Genomic DNA, 21,158 nt, shown 5'->3' with positions numbered 1-21,158 from the left:
AGAGAGAGACAGAGAGGAAGGAGAGGGGGAGGGGTGGAGAAGCAGATGGGCACTTCTCCTGTGTGCCCTGGCCAGGAATCGAACCTGGGACTCCTGCACACCAGGCCGATGCTCTACCACTGAGCTAACCGGCCAGGGCCGGTGGTGTGTTTTTTATATCAGGAAGTGTTATAGAATTGTTAAAATATTCTCCAAGTTCATTTAAATTATATATGACTACTATAGTAAAGGGATGGAGGGATGGAGGAAATTGATGTTGAAATATCAAGCAAGCAATGAGAAAAATGATCACTCCAAGAAAAACTTGTCTTAGGTATTTATTTGATATTTTAATTTACTTATCATGTTGGCCTTTTTAGAGCCAGTGTTAATTGAATTTATTTCTTCCTTTGAAAAACATGACATCACAGAGCTATATGAAAGTTAGAGGTAATAAAAATCGAAGAGCAAGGATAATTTGCATGTGTTTATAATTGTCTGATTGGCTTAAATGAAGGATTATAGTCAGACTTATGCACTTTTTTCCCCTTTGGACAGTGGGCAAATCATACTCAACAAATATTGGGTAAGCATGACATAAACACTGTGATGTCTGTACTTGCATGTGCTGTCTACTGCCAGGGTAGCTGACTAGAGTGTAGTCAGGGCTCTAGTCTGCTGTGCACTCTTCATTTCAGTTAGAAGAAATTCTTGGGTATTATAGTAATGCCTAGCCTATGAAAGTATAATCACATAAGTAGTTTGAAGGGAAAAAGGAAACTTTCTTTTGGGGACAGAAAGTCACTCAGGGCCTTCTTACACCAAGCGGTAGTTACACGGTGTCCATTCCAAAATAATGTCAATTACCTGAAGTAGAAAAATGTCCGAAAAGCCAGAGTAATAAAAAAAAAAGTAACTAACTACCAAGACCGCAGCAATTACTTAACCACAGCATCCAGGATAATTTAACCACATTCGGGGTTGTAGCCAGTGGTAAGTCCTGAAAGCAACTCAGCAGCCAGGAAGACGCACACATGGCAGTAAAGACACGTGCGTCCTTCCTCTGTGTTTGCTTCCTGGGTGCTCTCTGAGCAGACCCGCTGGTGGGCCGCGGGGTCTTCCCGACCGGCCAGCTCTCTGCCACAAGTGGTCATCAGACGGACCGGCTTGGCTGCTTTTTCAGAATCTCCCCCCAGCTTTATTGAGGTATATTGACTAATAAAACTGTAAGATATTTAAAGCATACAATGTGATGACTTATATCATACTCATTGTGAAGGGATCTCTTTTATTAAAGGATCGTTTTCGTTAAAAACTTAATCTTTCTACTCTGTTCTTAATCAGGGCTTGAAAATTTGAAAACAAGGAAGTGTTTTAAACCCCCAAGAGAACCCTGTTAAATATACTGAAAAGAATAATTTAAAATCCTGTGAAAATATTACAAGTACAAACATAACTTTAGCCTTTTTTAAATTTTATTTTAATTAATTGTGTTTACATAGATTCAAGTGTCCCACCGGGTACATTCCCGCCACCCCCGTGTCCCCCTCAACCTCCCTCTTGCCCCCTCCCCTTCATGCCCTCCCCCTTCCCTCCAGGATTTGCTGTCTTGCTCTCTATAACGCTGTTATGTGTATATAATTTCACCAGTCTCTTTCCCTTCTCTGATCCCATCCTCTCATCCCCTTTCCCTCTGTCTGCTTTCCCTCTGGTCCCTCTGATCCTGCCTCTGCCTCTATTCCTCTCCTCAGTTCACATTGTTCATTGGCTCCTCAAATTAGCCTTTTAAAAAAAATTTTTAAGGGCAGTGGAGTGTTTTCACATATAGGACCAAGAATAAATTGTAGCCTCATTGCCCTTCCTGCATTTGTTCTTACTCATTTCTTCACTCTGTTATGCATTTAAAAACCTGTATGCTTAATTTTGTGATTGTATCCAGTTACTCAATTTAGTACACTTTAATTCTGTTACAAGAATTTTCTTGAATAGAAATTATTTTCATGGCCCTGGCTGGTGGCTCAGTGGGTAGAGCATCAGCCCAGTGTGTAGACGTCCTGGGTTTGATTTCCGGACAGAACTTATAGGAGAAGTGACCATCTGCTTCTTTTTTTCCTTCTCTCCCCCTTCTCTCCCTCTTTCCCTCCCACAACCTGTGATTCGGTTGGTTCGAGCATGACTCTGTGCACTGAGGATAGCTCAGTTGGTCCAAGCATTAGCCTTGGGTGCTGAGGACAGCTCAGTTGATTTGAGCATTGGCCCCAGACGCTGGGTTGCTGAGTGCATCCTGTTCGGGGTGCATGTTGGAGTCCGCCTCACTATCTCCCCTCCTCTCACCTATTAAAATATTTTAAAATATTATATACATATATTTAAAATTTTCCATTAATTTGAGAGAGAGAGAGAGAGAGAGAGAGAGAAGCATCAACTCTCCACTCCATTAGTTCCATCCAGCTGTGCGCTCATTGCTTGCTTCTACATGCTCTGAGGATCGAACCCATGACTTCAGTGCACTGGGTCTATATTTTATACACTGAGCCACCCAGCCAAGAAAAAAATGATTTTCTTAAAATACAGTTTTCTTACAATTCTTGAGGGCAGGTATTTTTTAGGATTTAAGGACTATAGCTGCTTTCAATTTTTATATATCAATTTGAGAGAGAGAAAGAGAAACATTGATTTGTTGTATTGCTTATTAATGCAGTCATTGATTGATTTTTGTATGTGCCCTGACTAAGGGTCGAACTCGCAACCTTGGCATATCAGGACAATGCTAGCCTAACCAACTGAGCTACCTGGCCCAGTGTACTGTAGCCGCTCTCATAGGCCAAAATCAAATATCTGAAAAGGCACCTTTTTGTTTAAACAGATATAAAATTGACATATATTATTAGTTTCAGGTGTACAAAATACTGATTCAGTATTCCTGTACATTGAGAAATGATCATTGCATCAAGTCCAGTTATCCATCACCATACAAAGTTAAAAATTTTTTTTTCATGTGATGAGGACCTTTTTTTTAAATGTGAGAGGAAGGGAGACAATGAGACAGTCTCCTACTTGCACCCTGACTGGGATCCACCCAGCAATCCCATCTGGACAGGTGCTATCATCATCAACTGAGCTATCCTGAGGCTGACACTCAGACCAGTCGAGCTATCCTCAGAGCCTGGCTCCAATGGTTGGACCAACTGAGCCACTGGCTGCAAGAGGAGAAGGAGAGGAGAGGGGTAGAGGGAGGGGAAGAGAAGTAGACGGCCACTTCTCATGTGTGCCCAGACCGGGAATCAAACCTGGGATGTCTGCACACCAGGCTTTGTAAAAATGTCAATTCAGCCTGACCAGGCGGTGGCATAGATGCAGAAGGACCCAGGTTCGAGACCCCGAGGTCGCCAGCTTGAGCGCGGGCTCATCTGGTTTGAGCAAAAACTCACCAGCTTGCACCCAAGATCGCTGGCTTGAGCAAGGGGTTACTTGGTCTGCTGTAGCCCCACGGTCACGGCACATACGAGAAAGCAATCAATGAACAACTAAGGTGTCACAACAAAAAACTAATGATTGATGCTTCTCATCTCTCTCCGTTCCTGTCTGTCCCTGTCTATCCCTCTCTCTGACTCTCTCTCTGTCTCTGTAAAAAAAAAAAAAAAGTCAATTCAGATCTATGCCCATTTTTAATTGGATTGTTTGTTTTTGCTGTTGGGTTGCACAAATTCTTTGTATATTTTGAATATTAACCCCTTTATTAGATACGCGGTTTGCAAATATTTTCTCTTACTCAGTAGGTTGCTTTTTCATTTTGTTGATGATTTTTTTTTGTTCTGCCAAAGCCTTTTAGTTGATGCAATCTCACTGTATTTTGGCCTTTGCTTTTGATTTCAGAACCAAAAATGTCATTGCTAAGATCAATGTCAAGGAGCTATTATGCCAGTTTTCTTCTAGGAGTTTATGGTTTTAGGTCTTACATTCAAGTCTTTAGTCCATTTTGAATTAATATGTTTATATGGTGAATGATACTAGTCTGGTTTTATTCTTTTACATAGGCTGTCTGGTTTTTCCAACATTATTTAAAAAGATATACAAAATGACTATCTTTTTTCCATTGTTCCTTTTCTTCTTTTTTGTTGTGAATCAATTGACCATAGATGTGTGGCTTTATTTCTGGATTCTTTATCCTATTCCATTGATTTAGGCAGGTTGTTTTTTTTTATGCCAATTCCATGCTGTTCTGTTTTCTATAGCTTTGCAATTGAAAAGGTAGCTTTAAAATGACCTAATCCAATACCCTCCTTTCATTGTTGAGTAACTGAGGTACCCAGAAAAGGTCCTTACCCAAGGTTACAGTACTGCTAACAGCAGTGTGGGGACTAGAGCCAGGTCATCCAACTTAGAGTCTGATTTCTTTTCATTGCAACTGACTTCCCCTTTTTGGAGCTTAAGGCCAGGATGTAGTGGGACTTTGTAGCTGCGTATTGTAATCTTAGTGGACCCTTGCCACTGAATTGTACTTGTTTTTCTCAGCTCACATCTCAAACCTCCCATTCAGTTGAGTGCTGTTGCTTCTTTTAGTAGAGGCAGTGACTATATACAATAAGATTTACCTGGGTAGCTTCTCCTCCACTGACCATCTAAAATTTCAGCCTCAACATCACAACATGGAGAGGAACTATCTACAGATGAATGGATAAATTTCCCATGAGCTGTTTCTCTGTTTTGGAACCCTAGAACTGAAATAGTAAGGGTGATTATTTGAAAGTAGATATACGAGTTTTATTCATTTTTCATTCTTTCCCTTAAAAGAAACTTTTCTGGCTTGTTCTTTCTTGTGTAAAGTATATATATCATGACCTTTTAGTATTAATTAAGCTGATTTATTTGGTAGAGAGTAATTTTGGAAATCCTGCAGTTGCAGGCAGACTGGAACAGTTGGTGTGGTCGAGGCCAGGCAGGTTCACCTTGGATTCGGGCAGAGACGGTAGAGGAACTGCAGAGGCGGAAAGCGTTGGGCCATTCCTGATTATTAGATTCTCCCAACGGCGGACAAGGAAACAGGCCGGGGAAAACCACTGCTCATAGTGGGCCAGCGATCTGCAAAATGGCCCCTTGCACAGGCAGGCTAGCACCCTACACCAGGGGAAGGCATCCGTAGCTTACACAGGCTGTACCCACGTGGCTCTGCCACGTGCTCATGCACTGATCACGCGATGTGCAGGGGAGCAAGCCTAACACAGCCATTTTCCTAACAGTTGGTAATGCTAATAACTATACATATATCATATATATCAGAGAAAAAACGTTTTCTCATGTCAATGAATAAAATAATACGTATTAAAAATACTCTTGTTTTATTTTTACCTGCTTCGAAATTTATCTGTGTGTAAATGCTTTATGCTATGCTTTTGTACTAGTATTATACTTATTTATAATATAAAAAGGTGCATATCTACAGAGTGGACAAAAGTAGCTTTATAGTTGTGAGTATGCAAAGCACAGAGTTTTCTCTGGTCTTATTTATTAATTATTGTATTATTTTCCATATGAACAACTGTAAACCTACTTTTGCCAACCCCTTTTGCAAGTACATATTGCATGTGCTTCCTGATAAAGTTTGCTTTTCTTACAGTTAAAGCTGTTAAAAGAGTTTGGGGTTAATTGCCTTTCATAGTGTTTCCCATAGTGGCTTTCTCTGTTTTCCATAGTGGCTGTACCAGCTTGCGTCCCCACCAGCAGTGAATGAGGGCTCCTTTTTCTCCACAGCCTCTCCAACACTTGTTATAACCTGTCTTGTTGATATTAGCCATTGTAACAGGTGAGGGGTGGTATCTCGTGGTTTTGATTTGCATTTACCTAATAGGGAAGTTGAGCATTATTTCATATTATCTGTTGGCCATTTGTATGTCTACTTCAAATCTCACTATGTTAATTGGATTGTTTTTAACATGTGTTTTTAAATATTCTTTTTACTAGAGATATGAATAGAATTTGCTATTTTATCTTTTAGTCAATCATTTCACTTTGATAGCTTTGTTGTTTTTTCTGTAGTGAGATTTGAAGTCACCTAGAATAATGGAAGGGAAACTTCATTCATGCAGTCTAAAGAGTTAAATACTGACTATGTCAGTGAACAAACAGAACAGATTTTCAGCTCTTAATAGCGACCAGTGTGTAACTGATGCAGTCCGGTTTATTACTTTTACTGCCTGTGCTTTTGTTGACATACTTAAGAAACCATTGCCAAATCAAAGGTCATAAAGATTCCCCTTCTGTTCTAAGAGCTCTTTACTTGAGGTTTTGATCTATTTTGAGTTCATTCCCCCTCACCAATTATTGAAAAGTGTCCTTTCCAAATTAGGTGTTCTTTCTATTCTTATGGAAAATCAGTTGACCGTATTATGTAAGGATTTATTTTTCACCTCTCTCTCTCTCTCTCTCTCTCTCTCTCTTTTCCCCTATTTGTCTTTCCTCTCAGGACAAGTACCACATTTTTTTCTCTTCACTAGTAGCCTTGGGTGAGACAGGCAAAGTGCCTTCTGTAGAGTGGGTATTTTCCTAGTTCACACATTGAACTGATTACCATCGGGGTGTCTTTTTCGCGATCTTAGGTTCTGCAAACTGACCTACCTTGCTTGGGGTCCCAGCATTCTGTCCTGTACCTTGAGTTAACTATGCTATTGGAATTCCAGACTGTTGGTTGCTATGAATAGATTTTGGCTATAGGGCTCTCTTATCCTGTGGAACTATATTTTCTGTTAGTGTCTAACTTCTGTTTTGTCTTCCCTACTACTGATAAAAGGATGGTTTAAATATGTTTTTAATAAAGTATTGTGCGTTTTCAGATGTTCTTTACCAGGAAGTGATTCTTTGCACATCTAGTTCACTGTTTGAAAGTTGAGAAGAAGACTTTTAAGAACAGTTTTATAATCCATTCTTGATCAGCTTGTATATTATTTGAAATCATAATTTATACTGTTTACATAAATTTTTTCTTAGCAACTTTTACTTAATTATATGCTATTTTATTTTCTTTATGGCTGTTATAGTACTGTATTAACAATTTGGATGTGGTAACGTGATTTTTTTTCATTATCAGTGTTATGAGGTGGTTGTTAATATTCTGCATTTGCACAGTAAATATCCTTAAAAATGACTATCTAAATCATGAAGTAACATAGATGACACTGCATTTTCTTTTTCTGGAACTTTCAGCTTGTGTGGGAGAGATGCAATTCTCTGTCCATAGAAAATTGTACTTCTCTGTTATTTGAGAGAATAATTTGTACTTTAGTAAACAGATCATTGTAATAAATATCTTTCACCTTTTCCATTCTTAGTTTTACAGTCCTTAATATTGGTGTGACTATTTTCTTTTCTTTTTGCAGGTTTTCTCTAGGTGATGCTAGGAGGCCTCTTCACGAAACAGCAGTTTTGGTTGAGGATGTGGTACACACTCAGTTGATTAATCTGGTAAGAGCACGTATAACCTTTTTTGGTATCATTCCTCTGCTTATATTGGGGTCGCAACCAAACTGTGCTTTCATTACAGATTATATTTACATTTGCAATTTTTTTTGTTAGACTTTTTAAGGTACAGCTTATATCTAACTATTTTACCAGTTTAAGTGCGTAGTTCGATGCATTTCGACAACTTATTGTCATGTGGCTACCAACATATGACAGGCATTTTCCTTTTTTTTTTTAAATTTTATTTATTCATTTTTAGAGGGGGGAGAGAGAGGGAGAATGAGAGAGAGAGGGAGAGAGAGAAACAGAGAGAGAGAATGGGGAGGAGCTGGAAGCATCAACTCCCATATGTGCCTTGACCAGGCAAGCCTACGGTTTCAAACTGGCGAGACAGGCGTTTTCATCATTCAGAAGTACTCTGTGTGCCTAACCAGGCAGTGGCGCAATGGATAGAGCGTCGGACTGGGATGTGGAGGACCCAGGTTCGAGACCCCAAGGTCATCAGTTTGAGCCTGGGCTCATCTGACTTGAACAAAAAGCTCACCAGCTTGGACCCAAGATCACTGGCTTGAGCAAGGGGTTACTCGGTCTGCTGAAGGCCCACTGTCAAGGCACATATGGGAAAGCAATCAGTGAACAACTAAGGTGTCGCAACGAAAAACTGATGATTGATGCTTCTCATCTCTCTCTGTTCCTGTCTGTCTGTCCCTATCTACCCTCTCTCTGTCTCTGTAAAAAAAAAAAAAAAAGAAAAAAAGAAAAGTCTCCGTGTGCTATGAGTCAGCTTTCCACTCACTCCCTGACACTTCTAATAGTTTTTGTCATCTGTATTCTATCACTACATAAGCAGAGTTTTTCCAGAATTCTTATTAAAACTTCCTTTTGAATTTCAGACTTATCAAAATATTATACAAATAGTACAGAGAATTCCTAGATTCTCTCAATTTCTTCTATTAACATCTGACATAAGTGTAATACAATTATCAAAATCAGGAAACAATATAGGTATAATGCTATTAATAAAATTTTTATTTTTTAAACACAAGATGGTTTTTTAAAAAATTGAATTTAGGGAGAGACCAACAGATAGACAGGAAGGGGGGAGAGAGGAGAGTGATGAGAAGCATGAACTCGTAGTTGTCATTTTAGTTGTCCATTGATTGCTTCTCATATGTGTCCTGACCAGGGAGGTCAAGCCAAGACAGTGACTCCTCACTCAAGCCAGTGACCGTTGGGTTCAAGCTAGTGACCCTGAAATTATGTCTATGATTCCACACTCAATCCAGTGACCCTGCGCTCAAGCTGGCTCAAGTCCATGCTCAAGCTGATGAACCCGCACTCAAGCCAGCGACCCTGCGCTCAAGCCGGGGACCTCGGAGTTTTGAACCTGGGTCTTCAGCATCCTGGGTCTATGCTCTACCTGCTCTACCACCACCAGTCAGGCTAAAATTTTCTTATTAATGTCCTTTTCTGTTCGAAGAGCCAATCTGCGGTAAAGTACTGTGGTTAGCTATCATATCTTTGTACTCTTCTCTGATCTACGATAGTTCCTCAGTCTTGTCTTGTCTACCATGACCTTCACACTTGAAGAGTACCAGGCAGTTATATTGAAAGTGCTTTTTTTTTCAATTCGTCTCATGTTTTTTTATGATGAGAATGTGGCTATACTTTCAGGGGAAGAATACCACAGAAGTAATGAGTCTTTCTAAGAGTATCATATCTACAGGTTTATGTTATTGATATATCTTATTTGTGATCTTAACCTTGATAGCTTGGTTATGAATTTTTCCACTATGTTGCAGTAACTGTTTTTTTTTTGTTGTTGTTTTTTGGGGGGTTTTCTTTGTGTGTGTATGTGTGTGTGTTATTTTGTTGTTAACAGTGTCTTAGGGGAGATATTTTGTGATTATGCAAATATCTTTATCTTTGAAAGTTTTTTGCCCATAAATTAGCATTCATTAATGTGTTTAGTTTGAGACAATTATGATTGTATATTTTACTAACTGTGGTTTTCTGTTTCCTTCTTTCTTTTTATATTTTTTAATTCCAATAATCCTGACAGGAATAGTTATTCTTCATCACCATTTATTTATTCAATTTTTAGTGTGTGTGTGTGTGTGTAGGGGCTAATGTATATTTAAATTTTATTTTTAGGATATTATGCAGGAATATCATTACTTATTTATTTTTGCTCAAGTTGTACCAGTGTTGTTCAGTAGGAACTCTGCCATCTTGTTTCCCCATTTTTCTGCCAGGTTTTGGTCCTGGGTCTGATATATATTAGAGATACTAGTCTTCTGTTTGTGGTACATATAATAACATTCTTGCAGTGTATCAGTTATCTTTTGACTTGTTTTTTTATGTTAACATAGTCAAATGCTTAATCATTTATTGCCATTGAATTTTGAATCATAGAAAGACTTTTTCTTATACCGTGTTAGAGAGGAAATCGTCTGATCTTGCCTTCTAATACTTGTGTGGGTTTCATTTATGTTTATTTAGACAGTCACAGAGGTAGAAGAAATGAGCCATAGAAGAAATGGGCTCAGGAAACAAGGTACAGAGGCAAAGGAAGGGGACCATGGAGCTTAGAAGGGAGAAGGGTAGAGGTCATACAACTGGGGAAGAGAAGGGGGACAGGAGAGGCTTTGCGTGCTCCAGAGAGAGAGAGAGAGGGAGAGAGAGAGCACGCTCCCTGGGTCCTCTGTCCCAACAGCTTTTAAGAGTGGGGATTTTAGGGGAGGTCCCAGGGGAGGATCTCAACAGAATATTCATCAACTTTCCAAGTGTGTTTCTTCAGGGTCCTAGTGTCCACGGATTGGTCAGTGCCAACCATTAATCAATGCAGCTGTTCCTGACATCAGCCACGGCATCTCTTGTCTGGTTTTGCTGCTTTTCTGGGTCTGCAGCTGAAATATAACTGAAACCTGGATGTATTTGATGTGGGTCAGAGCCTCACTGTCCTGTGGGCTTGGTCCCCAGGGGCCCACATGGGAGCCCCATGAGGCAATTCTTTGGTCCCTTGTAACCCTCAGGGAGGTCTACCACATGACTAATGACCTGTCGGGAGGATCAGATGCCCAGGACCAGCCATATGAAAGGTCAGGGGAGTTTAAACCACATGATCAGCAGTATGCTAGGGGAGGAAAGGTCACCTTGGGGGCGAGGTCCTTGTTTTCCCAGTTTTGCCCTTGCTAGGTGCCCAGGGCTTTCCGCCCTGCTGACCTTCTGTTGTCCTTTTTCTGCTCGTACCTAACTGCCTTCCACATTTTACCCACAAGAATTCTTGGTTCTGAATTATTATTATGGCATTGGGGAACAAAAGTTTTGTTGCATCCACAAAAACACTTGTTTTTACCTAATTTGAGTGTGCTGATCTCAAATCTGACATTAGTTTTTCTCTGTAAGCTACAGTATTTTTGCAATTCAAGATTTTAGGTTTTCATCTTATTGTAAAATTTTCAACATTTAGTTTAACATAATGAAGTAGATTGTCTTCTTGGGCACCATCTTTGTGAAAATATAATAATTTATATAATGCAGTAAATACACTAATACACTAAAAGATAATATTGCATCAGAATTTGTCTACAATTTTGAAATAGAACATATTAAAACACTTATTTTAATCATAAAATTTGCACAAAACATTTAAATTCTATTCAGGCAAAAATTTGTGTTTGTAGCTCTTGAGTTTGTGTACTTGTTGAGGACAATCTCGTTTGATGCTCCAGCAGTAGTCTGCTCATCACTAACAGCTCCAAGATTTTCCAGAAACTTATCAAGGTGACTATTCAGGAAGTGAATCATAATGTTCATGTTACATCCAATGTCGCAGAAAGCCAACAGCATCCTTTGAACCAGAAGTTCTTTTTTGTTGCCAAGGAAGTTCTTTGTAACTGCCACAAAAGACTGCCATGCTGCTTTCTCCTGCTTATTCATCTTCCTGGCAAATTCTTTGTCACGTATGAGGGTTCGAATTTGAGGTCCATCAAATACACCTGCTTTTGCCTGACCTGTGGTGGCACAGTGGATAAAGCGTCGACCTGGAATGCTGAGGTTGCCGGTTCAAAACCCTGGCCTTGCCCGGTCAAGGCACATATGGGAGTTGAAGCTTCCTGCTCCTCTCCCCCTTCTCTCTCTACCCTCTAAAATGAATAAATAAATAAAATTAATTAAAAAAATATACCTGCTTTTATCTTCTCAAAGGACAAGGCAGGAAAAGCAGAAATAATTGTTGAAAGCATTCACTTTCTCTATTTAAAACCTGAGCAAACTGCTTCATTAAGCCAAGTTTGATGCGAAGTGGGGAAAAAATGATCCTGTCTCGATTAACTACAGGTTCATTCACAATATTTTGCATCCCTACTTCCAGAGCTTCACATTTAGGCCACTCCTTCTGTGTCCAGTGTTTCTACTGAACTCGGCTGTCCCACAAACACAGAAAGCAAGGATACTTCGTGAAATCTCTCTGTTGTCCTAGCAGGAAATTTACCATTTTAAGATCCACACAAATGATCCAGTTATACTCCTCATACTTCAGAAAGTCGAGGACAATTTTTATGTCATTATAATCTTCTCGCAGATGAGTTGAATAACCAGTTGGAACTGCTGCATAAACATTACCGTTGTGTAGGAGAACACATTTCAGACTCCATTTAGAGCTGTCAAGAAATAGCTGCCATTCCGTTGGACTGTAAGTGCTAACACCTAGCTGGCTGAGAAGACTACTGATATCATGACAGTAAACAAAGTGTTTGTCTTCAGACAAAAAGTCCACAAAAATTTGTTCATGCTTCCTGAAATGGGATACTTTAGCTGACCGGTGAAGTACATTCTTTTCTCGAAGCCTGGAGGCTAATAGCTCAGCTGCTTTCTTTGATAGGCCCAAATCTCTTACTAAGTCATTCAATTCGGGTTGGCTAAACTGCTGAGGGGTTAATGACTGCTTGGCATCAGAAGAAGACCCTTCAGATTCTACAACCATTTCTCATGCATCTTATCAAAATACACTTGATCACCATGTTCACTTTCTTCATCCTTAGAAGAAATAAAACCATTGAAAACTAGAACCGGGGGTGTCTCAGAATGTGGGATAGGTTGTATTGCTGAAGGAATATTAGGATATGTGATCATATGCCGTTTTTTCTTGCCGATGCCCTTTGTATGGATCAGACAGAAATAACAGTCACTGCTGTGGTCCTTAGGTCACACCAAACCATGGGAATACCAAAAGGCATTCCTTTGCGTTTTCCTTTTGTCCAGTCACAAAGCATTTCCTCACAATGATGACACACAATATGAGAAGCCCAATTCTTGTCTTGAACGCCAAGGGGAACTTGAAAATAGGCAATATATGCGTGTGTCACAAATGATGAAATATTGTGCCTTTGACATTGAAGTGTATAACAGCCACATATATAAGAGAAGGTGTCAGGACTATTCTTACATTTACGCCTACTCGAAGAAGCCATGGTTCAATCTTAAAACAAAATAAGAGGATGTTTTTATCAGATAATAATTTTTTACATTTAAAAACAACTACAATTATGTAAAAGTGATGTTTGTAAAACATGAATTGCCTTGCAGTTATATTCAATCCAAGAGTCGTTGCCCTTTAACTACAATTTAAAAACCAATGCATGCCATTAACTGTAACAAAAAGAAATTAAAATTGCATAAAAACTAGAGCATGCACCAAAAAACAGATTTCAGATTTGGAATCAGTGATGCAGAATTATATAGAAACAGTTTTAAAACCTCATGCAACAGAAAATGAAGAAAAAAATTTGTTCCCAGTAAAAATACATTATTTTTTTTAATGTATTTTTCTGAAGTGAGAAGCGGGGAGGCAGAGAGACAGACTCCCACATGCTCCCGACTGGAATCCACCCAGCATTCCCACTAGGGGACGATGCTCTGCCCATCTGGGCTGTTGCTTTGCTGTAACCAGAGCCATTCCAGCACCTGAGGTGGAGGCCATGGATTCAGTCCTCAGCGCCCAGGCCAACTTTGCTCCAATGGAGCCCCTGGCTATGGGAGGGGAAAAGAGAGACGGAGAAAAAGGTGGTGTGGAGAAGCAGATGGGCACTTCTCCTTTGTGCCCCGGCCAAGAATTGAACCCGGGACTTCCACCACACGGCAGGCCAACATTCTTCCACTGTAGCTGCTTCCTGCTGAAGAGAGGTGATGTTTTTCTTTAGAGCCAGGCAATCCTTGTTCTCATCAGGGGGATGATGAGGTTGTGATGGTGTCTAGTGGTGGTATTCCCTGAATACAAGTAGGGCTTATAACCTGGTGAAGGCAAACTGTGTTACAAATCTCAGTATTATTAGAGCAAAGTTAGAATGATGAGAATTATGACAAATGGTCTGATAGAAGGAAAAACATTTTAGTTCTGAATAATTTCCATGTAAAAGGATGAGAGAAAAATGAAATATTTGTTTAGATGATTGTAGCCGAATATTTAAGAAAACAAGGAAAATTCATGATCCAGTTCAGTTTATAGGTAAAAGATAAACTTTGAAGACAACGGAACTAGAGTCTAATGTCCACATCTGTGTATTATAGAGTCTATGGAAACACAGTTTTCTTTTTTCTCTTAAAGTTGTCATTATTTATTTATTTGTGTGGCAGAGACAGAGAGAGAGTCAGAGAGAGGGACAGACAAACAGAAAGGGAGGGAGATGAGAAACATCAATTCTTCGTTGTGGTTCCTTAGTTGTTCAATGATTGCTTTCTCATATGTGCCTTGACCCGTGGGGCTACTGCAGACTGAGTGACCCCTTGCTCGAGCCAGCCACCCTGGGCTCAAGCTCTGAGCCTTGCTCAAACCAGATGAGCCCCCACTGAAGCTGGTGACCTTGGGGTCTCGAACCTGGGTCCTCCACATCCCAGTCCAATGCTTTATCCACTGCGCCACCACCTGGCCAGGCTAAAGTTATTATTATTTTTATTAGAGCCAAATTAAGAACAACCTATTGCATTAAGCCCAGTTTCAGTTTGGCCTGACTATTTGCATAAACACAAGAATAGCAGTGGATCATATAGGCTTTAGAAACTAAGAGCCGCCTGACCTGTGGTGGCGCAGTGGATAAAGTGTCAACCTGGAAACGCTGAGGTTGCCGGTTCAAAACCCTGGGCTTGCCTGGTCAAGGCACATATGGGAGTTGATGCTTTCTGCTCCTCCCCCCTTCTCTCTCTCTCTCTCTCTCTCTCTCCCCTCTCTATAATGAATAAATAAAATCTTTAAAAAAAAAAAAAAAGAAACTAAGAGCCACGCCCTGTGGGTGCCCTCAGGCTTCCCCTGCAGTACCTGTAGGTTTAGGTGAAATGTATGAGTGTTATTTGCAACATTTAATTTTCTAATTCATCTGTAGGTTATTCTTGTTTCTGTGTGAGCTGTGGATCTAATCTTTGTGCACATACTCCTCAGTTATACCATCATCACTTATTAAAAAGTCTATACTTTCCCTAATGATTTGAGATTCCTCCTTTATCATATACTGAATTAACATATGCTTTAGGGCATATTTCTGAATTTGTAGTCTATACCAGTGGTTAATTTGTCTATGCATGTGCTAATATGACATTTTTAATTATACAGGTTTTATAGTATATTTTAAAGATTGTTACAGCTAGTCTCACCTTGTAATTTTTCTTTCTTAGTGTGCTCCTGGCTATTCTTGTATGTTTGTTTTTCCATGTGAATGTTAGTATTAAATTTTGTAGCTCCATAAAATAGCTTGTTGGTATTTTTATTGAGATTGCATGAATTTATAAATTTAGAGAGAACTATATCTTTGGAATGTTGAATCAATTTAAGAATAAGGAATGTCTTTTTATTTTTCAAGACTTCTTTTGTGTCTTTTATAAATGTTATAACATTTTTCTTCTATAGGCATCATATATTTCTTGTTAGATTTATTTCTAAGTGTAATCTGTTTTTGTTGTTATTGTAAATGGGCTTTCTCTATAATTGCTTCATGCCTGAAAACTTACTGAAATACATAAATCTACAGATTCAAGAAGCTGAGCACAGTCTAAACAGGGTAAACTAAAAGAAATGCAGGTTCAGACCCTGGATGAATAGCTCGGTTCATTAGGGTATCATCTGATATGCCAAGGTTGTGGGTTCAATCCTCAGTCAGGGCATATATAAGAATCAACCAAGGAAAGCATAAATAATTGGAACAACAAACTGATGTTTCTCTCTCTCTCTGTCTCTCTTTCTCCCTCTCTCTCTTCCTCTTTCTCTCCCTCCCCTCACCTTTCTTCCTCCCCTCTATCCCTTCTCTCTCTCCCTCCCTCCCATCTCCCCTCTCTTTCTCCTTCCCCCCTCTCCCTCACTTCCCTCTATTCCTCCCCTCTCCCTCTCTCTCTTCCTTTCTCCTTCACTCCCTCTCTTCCCTCTCCTCTTCTTCCCCTTCCTCTTTTTCTCTAAAATTAAAAAAACAAAAACAAATACATGTTCAAACAACTGAATACTAAAGACATAATATAAATCTAAAAGCAGACACATTTGTTACCATAAGGGAACATTGATTTGAAACAGAACAGAATTTTTACTAGACAAGGAGATTAAAAGGAAATGGTAGGTCTATTTTAATATTTTGAGGAATCTCTATAGTATTTTCCATAGTGGCTGCACCAATTTGCATTACTACTAACCATGCACAAGGGTTTCAAACTCTTTTCCACATCCTCACCAACATTTGCTACCTCATGTCTTTTTGATAATAGCCATTCTGACGTCAAGGCGTAGGTTGGTTTCTTATAGTGGTTTTAATTTGCATTTATCTGATGATAAATGGTGTTGAGCATCTTTTCATGTATCTGTTGACCACTTGTATATCTTAGGAAAAATGTCTATTCAGATTCTTTCACATTTTTTAAGAGTAAACACTTTCATATATGTTTTACAATGGCACCTTGAGATACGAGTTTAACTCGTTCTGTAACTGAGATCCTAAGTCAGTCAACCCGTATATCAAACAAATTTCTCCCATTTAAAATAACAAATAGATTTAATCTGTCCCAGCCCTGTGAAACATCCCCAAACCATCCTAAATTATGAAAAAAGATGTTTTTAATTAAGAAACACACATGTATACTTTACCAATGCATAACAAAATATATGAAATAAAAGAAAGTGTTATTTAGTACTGTATTCTTACCTTGGAGACAGACGAGTGCAGCTAACAGAGGTGAATGGCGGAGGAGGAGGGAGGGAGGAAGGGATGTAGGCACTGTAGACACGGAAACTAAAACTGCACTTTCTTAACACTAATTATAAACTAAAACTGCATTTTCTTTACTTTAAACAAAACTAAAACTGCACTTCCTTTACTTAAAATGAAACCACAGAAACTTAATTATAAAAAAATTCACTTTCTCAACTTTAAACTTATCCTAAGCTTAACATTACGTATTTTTCATTTAATCATCACCTCTTTTTGCCTTTTTGGCTGCACTTCCGGCACTTTTACTTGCAGGACTTTTGAATAAAAATCTATCCAAAGAAGTTTGCTTTTACCTGGCTTTTAAAATGTTACGGAAATGTAACAAGTGTCATTAAAAAGTGCTGAAGCACAACCAGTTGAAACTTTTTCTTGGTGTTTCTTTTCAATGAAACTTGAAAGCTTCTCCCATATTGCCAGCGTGTCTTAAATTTCACTTGTAGAAATCACTTCCTCCAACTCTACCTCATCCTCACTACTAATCTCTTGCAGAAGCTCCGTATGTTGCATCATCTGTAGCTCTTTCAACTCCTCAGTTGAGAGTTCTTCCTCATGTTCCTCGATAAGCTCGTTTACATCACCCTCATCTACCTGCAGACCTATCGACTTTCTGAGGGATACAATCTCTTCCAGAGCTTCTACCTCGGTCTCGGTCTCTGGTTCGAATCCTTCGAAGTCCCTGTCTGCAACAACATCAGGCCATAACTTTTCCATGCCACATACAAGGTTCTTCTTGTAACCTCTTGCCATACCAAGTCAATAATGCGTAAACATATCACGATGTTGTAGTGATCTTTCCAAAACTCTCCAAGGGTTAAATATGTATTCTCAGTCACCTCCAAGCAGTGGCAGAACAAGTGCTTTGGGTAAAGCTTTTTAAAATTGGAAATGACCTGCTGATCCATATGTTGCAAGATTGAAGTCGTGTTGGGTGGGAGGTAGAATTTGAACTCATCAAGAATGTCATCTTCAAGACCAGGTGGGTGGGCTGGAGCATTATCAAGGATTAGTAATACTTTTATTGGAAGTTTATTTTCTTGAAGATATTTCTTCACTGCAGGACCAAAGACAAGATTTACCCATTCAATAAAAAACTGCCGCGTAACCCATGCCCTAGCATTGGCACGCCACATAACCTGCAGTCTTTCTTTTAAATCTTGTGAGTCTTAAAGGCTTCAGGATTTTTGGAATGATACACTAGCGGTGGCTTTACTTTACAGTCACTGCTAGCATTTGCACATAATGCAAGGTCATACAGTCCTTCATGGGTTTATGACCTGGCAGCTTCTTCTCCTCTGCAGTGATGAAAGTCCTCTGGGGCATTTTTTTCCAAAACAATCCTGTTTCGTCACAGTTGAACACTTGTTGGGGGATGTAGCCTTCCTTTGCGATGAGCACAGCAAAACGTGTGATGTACTCCTCAGCTGCCTTAACTTAAGTATTCGCAGCTTCTCCATGCCTCCCCACAGAGTAGATGCCAGATCTCTTCTTGAAATTTTCAAACCAGCCATGACTTGCCTTAAATGTGTCTTCTGCTGCCTCTTTTGAGGTTGATGGTTCTTTCTTCTTCAAGTCGCTGTAAATAATATGTGCCTTTTCGCATATTACAGTCTCCGTCACTGTATCTCCTGCCAGCTCTTTCTCTTTCACCCACACCAGCAGAAGCTTCTCCATTTCTTCATGGATATTTGTCTTTAACTGGGTCAGAATTGTAGTTACTTTCTCAGAATTTGTGCTTTTGATGACATCCTTTTGTTTAAGAATGGTACAAATTTTAGATGTATTGTGGTTGTACAGCCTTGCCAGTTCAATCACTTGTACACCATGCTCCTGTTTTTCTATTATTTCTTGCTTTAATTCTTTTGACATCATTCTCTTCTTCTCACCATTGTCCTTTACACTCACTCTGTTTGGCCACATGATAGCACACATAAAAGTTAGTAAAAAATGCAAAAATGATGCAAGAATGAGTACAATGCATGAGATTCGACTTGATTCTGCGGGTAACGTGGGAAAGAACAAGATGCTGGTGTTGTGCTGCCGATACTGGACCCGAGCTCCCATTGTAGTGGAAAATATCTTCAGTCCAAAATGCAGTTAATCCACCTAACATACCAGCCCTCACAGCCTTGCCTAGCCTACCTTCAGTGTGCTCAGAACAATTACATTTGGCCTACAGTTGGGCAAAATCACCTAACAGAGAGCCTTGTTTATATAACGTCTACCGGAAAGTTCTGTTCGTTTATATCACAACAAGTTTCGGCAAGTAAACACATGTTTATTTGGCACATGTGTGCCTCTCTATTTTTATCACTTAATGTATACATACTGACTTAGCAAATTGACTAAAACAAAGTTGATTCACATTAGTCTTATGTGTGAAGCCGTAATGTAGCCATGGCTACTGATAAAGTTCATTTACACCACTGCAATTTTTACAAATTTCAACAAGGAAGAAATGCTACAGAAGCATGTCTGTCGCATCCACCATATTCCCCGGATTTAGCACCCTCCGACTATCACTTGTTTTTGTCCTTAGAAAATTTTTTGAAGGGCAAAAAATTCAAAAATGAAGAAGATATCACATAAGCACTGGTTCAATTTTTCGCATCAAAAGATAAAACATATTTCAAAAATGGGATATACAAATTGCCCTCATGCTGTCAAGAAATTATAATAATAATGGCAATTATATTATTTAATAAAGTTTATTGATGGTAAGAAAAATTTGTATTTTGTTTTATTCCAAAAACGAACAGAACTTTCCGGTAGACCTTATAATAAAGTGTTGACTATTTTGTGTATTTTATTTAATTTTGGCTTGCTGCTTCATGCTGGACTATTACCTTGAGTTTTAGCTCAAGAATATTTGCCTTCTTATTCTTCTCACTGGAAGCAGGAGATGCAGATGGGGATCTTGTAGATATGATGAGTTACAAAAACGAAGCACAATACCAAAAATTGCTGGCAACACAGTTCACTGTGGGGCGCTGGTTGTTGACCCCCGTGGTTGCTTGAGGGTGGGAGCTATGGCTCACTGCCGCTGCCCTGGGTTGTGGGGTTGTGTGGGTGTGGCATACCACGTGTCTGAGCTTGGGAAAAGATCAAAACTCAAAATTTGATGTCTGGGTTCTACTGAATGCATTTGCTTTTGCAGCATTGTAAAGTCCAAAATTGTAAGTCAAACCATTATTAATTGGGGGCCATCTGTAGTAACCAATCTGTTCAGTTTCGTTTTCATTATGTGATGAATCAATTTTCAGAGTTGTTCAAAATAATACTTAATTATGAAAATTAATAAAGAATAAACTTGTATGTGTGAAGGATGATTGTTTAGTGTCCCATCTAAATTAGTGGTGTTGAGTTCTCACTTCCTCCCTCTCTTATTCTTATGTATAATGGCTTTTAATTAGGTAAATGTGTTTCAGGTACTCTACCCGTATTTATCAGTTTTTGTGTTCGTTTATATGCGAACCAAGAGATTGTTTTTAAACTCCTGTCCTCTAATATCTTTCAAAGATCCATGAATGTCTCTTTTTTATCCATAATTTTCTTATGTTTTTTTTCCAATGTTGTTGTTATTCTTGATTAGTATAGAGGTTTTGCAGAAAATAAAAGTAAATATCTACTATGTGCCAGGAAGTCTGCTAAAATTTATATATTATTTTATTGTACATATTAAAAGCCTTCCCAGGTTTAAAAAAATAACTATCACTTCTATATATAGCTTTTTTTTTTTTTCTTTTTCTTTTTTTTCTGAAGCTGGAAACGGGGAGAGACAATCAGACTCCCGCATGTGCCCGACGGGGATCCACCCGGCACGCCCACCAGAGGCGATGCTCTGCCCCTCCAGGGCGTAGCTCTGCCGCGACCAGAGCCACTCTAGCGCCTGGGGCAGAGGCCAAGGAGCCATCCCCAGCGCCCGGGCCATCTTTGCTCCAATGGAGCCTTGGTTGTGGGAGGGGAAGAGAGAGACAGAGAGGAAGGAGGGGGTGGGGATGGAGAAGCAAATGGGCGCTTCTCCTATGTGCCCTGGCTGGGAATCGAACCCAGGTCCCCAGCATGCCAGGCCGACGCTCTACCGCTGAGCCAACCAGCCAGGGCTACTTCTATATATAGCTTTTTAAAAAATTGAATTTATTGGGGTGATACTGTTTAACATAGTTACACAGGTTTCAGGCGCCCGATTGTACAACACACCTCCATACACCGTACTGTGTGTTCGTTTCCAACCTGGGTCATCTTTCACCATTTATTGTCCTACGTTCCTCCACCCCCAGTACAATCACCACACTGTTGTCTGTGTCCATGAGGTTTTTTTCTTCTTTTTGTTCAATCTACAAAATTTTAACCAGTTAACAATACCTTGTTATGTAGATATAGTTTAAAGCCTTTACTTCTCAGATCCCAGTATATATAGTATTCTATACTTGAAGAATATGTAATTCTTCTTAAAAATGTCTTTTTTTTATCCCCTTAGATATT

At 39.3% G+C, this 21,158-nt stretch overlaps 1 protein-coding gene across 9 annotated transcripts in view; it reads left to right on the top strand.

Annotated features, from left to right (window-relative positions):
- The window catches only part of SUPT3H (SPT3 homolog, SAGA and STAGA complex component), a 454,300-nt gene that overhangs the window by 193,734 nt on the left and 239,408 nt on the right, over nt 1-21,158 (top strand). For all 9 annotated transcript variants that reach the window (XM_066251706.1, XM_066251714.1, XM_066251733.1 and 6 more), the window contains one exon: nt 7,353-7,437. In XM_066251706.1, the coding sequence (XP_066107803.1) occupies nt 7,353-7,437 (85 nt within the window). The remainder of the gene's footprint in view (nt 1-7,352; nt 7,438-21,158) is intronic.

The sequence above is a fragment of the Saccopteryx bilineata genome, chromosome 1 (genome assembly GCF_036850765.1).
Source record: "Saccopteryx bilineata isolate mSacBil1 chromosome 1, mSacBil1_pri_phased_curated, whole genome shotgun sequence".
Classification (NCBI taxonomy): domain Eukaryota; kingdom Metazoa; phylum Chordata; class Mammalia; order Chiroptera; family Emballonuridae; genus Saccopteryx; species Saccopteryx bilineata.
The sequence above is the reverse complement of the archived record's forward strand: the minus strand, read 5'-3'. Positions and strand labels throughout refer to the sequence as shown.